At 48.2% G+C, this 6,000-nt stretch overlaps 1 protein-coding gene across 1 annotated transcript in view; it reads left to right on the forward strand.

The window, feature by feature from the left end:
* The window catches only part of SLC38A4 (solute carrier family 38 member 4), a 39,367-nt gene that overhangs the window by 25,370 nt on the left and 7,997 nt on the right, over window positions 1-6,000 (forward strand). The window contains exon 13 of the mRNA XM_004711434.2: window positions 426-550. Within this exon, the coding sequence (XP_004711491.1) occupies window positions 426-550 (125 nt within the window). The remainder of the gene's footprint in view (window positions 1-425; window positions 551-6,000) is intronic.

Raw genomic sequence — 6,000 nt, forward strand, 5'->3', positions numbered from 1 at the left:
CTGAAAGTTAGCCAAGCCCATCTCTGTGATCACAGGAGAATATCCTCAGGTATAGTGGGGGTTACACTGCAATCTGAATGGTCGGCAGTTTGAAGCCACTGGGAGCTCTGTGGGAGAAAGACTGGGCTTTCTACTCCCGTCAACAGTTAGAGTCTCAGAAACCCCCTGGGGGTTTCTGGGGTCAGCATTGACTCGATGGCAGTGAGTTTGGGTTTTTGTTTTTAATAGAGTGCTAGAAGACGCGCCCTCCTAGGCTGGAAAGCTGTCAAAATGCACAGCGGCCATAAAAATACACAAGGGCACACCAGTGAGCTTGACAACGGCACAGGGCCTGGCAGCATTACACACGGCTCCTCGTGCACTGGCCGCGCTGTACGGCAACTGGACAGCACCCAGTGGACTCATTCTTTCCTTCCTCTTTGTAGGAGAAGTTGAAGATGAATTGCTTCATGCTTACAGCAAAGTGTACACATTTGACACGCTCCTCCTCATGGTACGCCTGGCGGTCCTCGTGGCAGTTACGCTGACCGTGCCCATTGTCCTCTTCCCCGTAAGTACAGCAGCTGTGGTGACAGAAGCATGCGTGATCCCATCTGAGTACGTGTGCTCTGGACCAATGTGGATTTAAATATAATGTGCGTTTTCTACTGCAATGCATGAGAAAATTGTTATTTTTATATAGCCTTGTGAGTCACTTAAAGTTTACACTTAGTGTGTACGTATGACAAGTATTTCAAGTGCTGAGTATTTGAAAGGGGCAAGATGGGGGGGAAAGGCAAAGTGTCCTGGTCCTGAGTAAAGGGTTTGTCTCAGGAACCCACAGGGGCAGTGCTGCCCCTCCTTAAAGGCTCACTCGGGGTCAGAATTGGCTTGAGGGCAGTGAGTGAGAGGGAACAAAACAATGGGATTGAGTTTTTTCTCAAATTCAAATAGCAGATCTGGATCTCCTACCTAATGGGTAAGGAAAAGAACGGGGGTTCCTGTAACTTCTGCAACTTGAAAGCTAAAAACCACATTAACTCTCCAATCAAATTGCCTTTTCATCACAGCTTTGAAGGCATCTCCTATTTTTTCCATTTTGTTATGTTGCAGTAGCTTCCAAATCATCTATTTACTCTGACTCCCTGAAGGCTAATAAGGAAAATCATGTTCAGCCAATTTCAGTAAATTGCACAGCACAACCAAATTTCTCCAAAAAAAACCCCCCAAAACCCAAAAAACCAAAACAGTTATGTTATCCATCATCCATCTCCTCCACCTCCCAGAATTGACACATGTCCTCTGCCAGACTCTACTGGGATGGCCCCTTCTTGGCACTTGCCATTGGCGTCAGTGTGTCCAGGGATCACAGAGCCGGATTGGCAGTGGAGATTTGAGCTACATGAGCTAAAACCACCACCTATGGATAAACATAGGTCTCCACTCTCCTCCCAACTCTTCTGCTTTCAGAAACACTGACTTGACTGATTCATTTTAAGGGGGAAAATAAACAGCACAGCACACAGCACTGCCCTGTACGGAATGTTCCATACAGGGCCTAGAATTCAAGGGGGAAGACTCCTGTAATGACACCATGGTCACTTTAAAAGCAGCTTGTGTGCTAGAGAGGGGTTTTTTTTGGCCACATTCCTTTTTCATGAGTACATGAAATCAAATCCTTATTACTGTGTTGGCTAAGATTTTGCTGTTAAATAATATCTTGCCTCTAGTATGCCTGAAAGCATTTTGAATGACACGCTTAGAACGTTAGCCAAAAATCAGTTTGGGTAATATTTCCAACCCACCAGCTCCATGAAGAAAAGAATAGGTAGGCTTTTCCTTTGGTCTGTATAGATCTTATGACTAACTTGTATACAGCAGGCACTTATCTTGTTCAAATCGTTGTTGAAGCATTTTCTTAGAGACATCCATATGTACTCCTGCATTGCTTTATTTGGAAGCCCCCAGCCTTTTAAGGAACAGCCTTCAGAGGCCGAAGGACTTGACTGGCCCCGTTCTGTGGTCATCCATAGGGCCGTCGTTCAGCTTTCAACAGGCTTTTCTTTCTAGTTTGTTTTAGCTCCTCTGAAAGCTGTCCACCATAGGTAACCTTGATGGTATTTTAAATACTAGCATCCTAGCCACATGGAAACCCCTTGGCCATGGTCACAGCTAGTCAGTAACCATTGATCCAACTCCATGCTCGTGTTATTACACTGGTGACCGCTCTCACAGTCCTGGGATAGCCAGGACTTCCATTGACTGATAAGGATTTCCCCTTAACATGGTCTCCTGGTGGAAATTCTTCCGCGGCCTGACAGATAAAGCACTTGTGTCAATGTGACCTTCAGGGACAACAACCTTGCCTTGGAAGCCCATTAGAACACAAATGGAAGGAGCCCCTGGTGGCGCAGCAGTTAGGCGCTTGGCTGCTCACCAAAACATTTGTGGTTTGACCACACTCGATGGATCCACTGGAAAAAGAACCGATCTTTAACCAGTAAAGAGGATACCTTAGGAGACTGTGGAGTAGTTCCGTTCTCTCCCATGAGGCCACTGTAAGTTGCAATCAATTGATGACACCTAGCAACAACTCAAAACCCATGGCCTTGCCTTCCAGGCAACTCCAACTCTTTCTGGAACCAAAGTTACTCAGGAGGCTGCTAACTGCAAGGTTGATGGTTCAAAACCACCAGCCAATCTGTGGGAGAGAGTCGGGGCTTTCTACTCCCATACAATGTTACCATCTCGGGAACTCATGGGGGCAGCTCTCGCCTGTCCTTAGCGGTTGCTGTGAGTGGGCATCGGCCTGATGGCGGTGAGTCTGCTTTTGTTGTTGTTGTTGTTCTTTATGGACGCAGACTGTCTCTTCTTTCTCCCAGGGAGCAGCTAGTGGGTTCAAACCACCGACAATTTGGTTCCTAGCTCCGCCCTTAATCACTGCACCATGCAGGAAGCTCCCTCTAGTAACAATGGCAGAACCAAAATTGGACTCTTAGAACCAAACCTCCAGAAAATGCCTCCCGTCCTTATCACACATTTGCACTCGACATTAGACTGTAGGGAACATTTTGCACCCACTTCTGTCTTCACCCTTACAATTTTCTACCGAAGTGATCTGTGTCTGTGCCTGCCTTCCCCGCACATTGAAACAAAACACACGTTGCTGGAGAGCTGACGCTGATTCACCTGGCAGAGAACTGCCCCCCGGAGTTTCCATCGTTGCGATCTTTCGGGAAGCAAGCAGACTGACAGATCTTCCTCCCCTTGACCGGCTAGTGGGGTTGGAATCACCCACACCTTTCAGGTCACAACTAAGCTCTGATGCACTGACCACCAGGGCTCCTCCTCTGCCTTCCCCAGTGGGTTTTAAGTCTTGAAGGTGAGAGATGTGCTCAGTGATGGGCTTAGAGTCTGAGCTCCACAATGTTTGCTTAGAAAAATGGTCTCTAATGAATCTGGCCTTTTTGCCGGAGGGCGGGGGGGATGCATAAACTACCTTTCCTAGAAAAAGCCCTGGGTCTTTTGCTTGGGAACACTTGCCCTACATACCAGTTTTGGGGAGATCTGTGCCAGCTGAACCACCCCTCCCTGCATGCTGATGGATGCACAGGGGGGATGATGGGCCCAGACGCCTCGTCCCAGCCAAGCCCTGCAAAGCTAAATCCAAACGCTTTCCCTACAACGGATAGACATGTGACTGGTGTTTTACTTGTTTGCTTCCAACAATTCCGAGCATGGTTCCTGGCAGTAGGATTTTCCTGAAAGTTGTTTTCTGTTTGGGTTTCTCATGAGGACACTCTTGACCAGGAACATGTTTAGTAGCTTTGTCTATTCCACAGACTCTAAACCCAATCTGGATTAAAGTCTATTGGTTTTAAATATTATTTTATGTGTCCTCTTCTCTCAACAAGGAACAACTGTGTCCTTAGCCCCCTAGAAGAGGTAACAAGGTTTGTTTCTTCTATTTTTCATTTGTTTTTGTCACTTTGAGGATATTTATCAACTTTCTTTCCTCCAATTGTAGGCTAATCTTTTTCCCTTCTCATGAAAAGGCACCTAGTAACTGCGCATCATGTTGGTTGAACCAATGAACAAATGAAGTGAATTAAGAGCCTGCCCTGTTCACTAAGCCAAAATCAATCCCACTGTCATGAAACTGATTCCAACTCATAGGGAACCTATCAGGGTTCCCAAGAATATAAATCTGTAAGGGGGAAGAAAGCCTTCACTCTGTCCTCTGATCAGTACCTCTTCAAGAATGGCCTCTTAGATTTTTTGAAGGGCGGGGATGATGTGCAGCGGAGGGGGTGTCTCTTATTGCCCAGGACCCCCTTCCCAAGCCCTGGTCAGCGTCTGCTTCCTTCCATGCGGCAAAGCTCCCACATCACCACGGAAAACAGGAGAACAAATCATCCTGACAGGTTTATCGTGAACCCACAGGCTCAGCTTCTACCTGCTGAACGTTAAACAAAGAGAGACCGCATCTCACCCTCTCCAGCCTCCTCCGTCATCATGGGACAGGCACTCCTTTCACTCTGGCTGCATTCAGATCTCGGTGCTGAAGCCCATGTCCAATCGGTACAGGCACACGCAGCTATTGCTATGAACTGAAATAGCAGAACAATACCAGTATTTCCAACACTCTTGCCCTAAGCAATCCTACGAGGTGAAACTGTGATTCACGTCTAAGCCATGGAACACCTGGTGAATTTGATTGTTTAAGAATCTGGAACCAAGGTTTCTAGGTCTTCTTCCTGTGCCTGCCCATCAGAACACAGCCCCTCCTGATAGGCACCTGCTCAGGACACTCGCTTTGGCAATAACAACCCAGTCTCCTTTCGAGCTGAATAGAACCTACCTGGGAGCATTCTGAGCCGGGGCTGTGGGATTTCCCCCACCCATAGCACCTCACCCACATTCCCAGGTTCTTATCGGTGGGTGACGGTAGCAAAAAGAGCACCTAGCGGAGTAGAAGAGCCAGTGATACTTCTGGAAGCTGAAGCGCTGGCGGCGTGGTGGGTCTGCGTTGAGCTGCTAACCTCTAAAGTCAGCATTTTGAACCACTAGCCAGGGAGCGGGACAAAGACCTGGTTTTCTATTCCCGTAAAGAGGTGCAGTCTCGGAAACGCACAGGGACAGTTCTGCCCTGTCCTGTAGAGCTGCTGTGAGTCAGCAGTGACTCGAGGGCAGCGAGTTTGACTTTTTAAGTTGAGTTTGAAAACGTCAGAGTTGTTGCCGCCTGGTGTAGGCAAATGGAACTACTGAGGACGTGGGGTGGGCGGCATTGATCATCGACTGCCCACCAAGGTTTCTTCGGACTCCTGTCCAGCCCCCACCACCAGCACTGTGTTGCTTCCGGCACGTACGGCCGACTCACTCACGCTGACCTGTCAGTGACACCGCAGACCTGCCCCATCAGGTTTCTTGGGCTGTCCTCCTGAAGGCAGCTGATCACCTCGCCTTTTCTCCACTGCCCCTGCCAGTACTTTCTCCGATTCCCCTTATGCCCTCTCCAGCAAAGCACTGGTTTCTTTGTGAGGGTTTTGTTACTCCTACCTTATTCACTGGTTGGAGCATGTGTCATTTACGGGAACAATTGCTGTGATAATTGCTGCGTCTCATTCCCAACAACTTTCCGTCCTCTCGCAGTAACAGGCCCAGCCTCAGTCCTCTCGAACCTCAGAAAACCACACTGACACTCAGAGACCCAGTAGATTGCCTCTACTCAGCTTCTTGCATTGAATGCACAACTTTACTAAAGGGTTTGCTGTTGTTGTTCTGAAGCAGGTAGGTGTGGCCTCTGCCTTAGAGGAGCCTGTGTGCAACATGGTCCTTTAAAGAGAAAAGCCACATTGCTCTTGAGGAAGGTCAGCACTTTGGGGAAAATCGACCCTCCAGCACTATACAGCTATCCTACAAAGCGTCCTGGACAGCCTGGGCAGTGGGCAAGAGCATGCATGGACGCTCACCATGGAGCATTTATTATAGGCTACTGGGGAAAATGAAGGCAAACCATCC

This window comes from Echinops telfairi, unplaced genomic scaffold (assembly GCF_000313985.2).
Source record: "Echinops telfairi isolate 266 unplaced genomic scaffold, ASM31398v2 ScPeMD7_12;HRSCAF=54, whole genome shotgun sequence".
Lineage (NCBI taxonomy): Eukaryota > Metazoa > Chordata > Mammalia > Afrosoricida > Tenrecidae > Echinops > Echinops telfairi.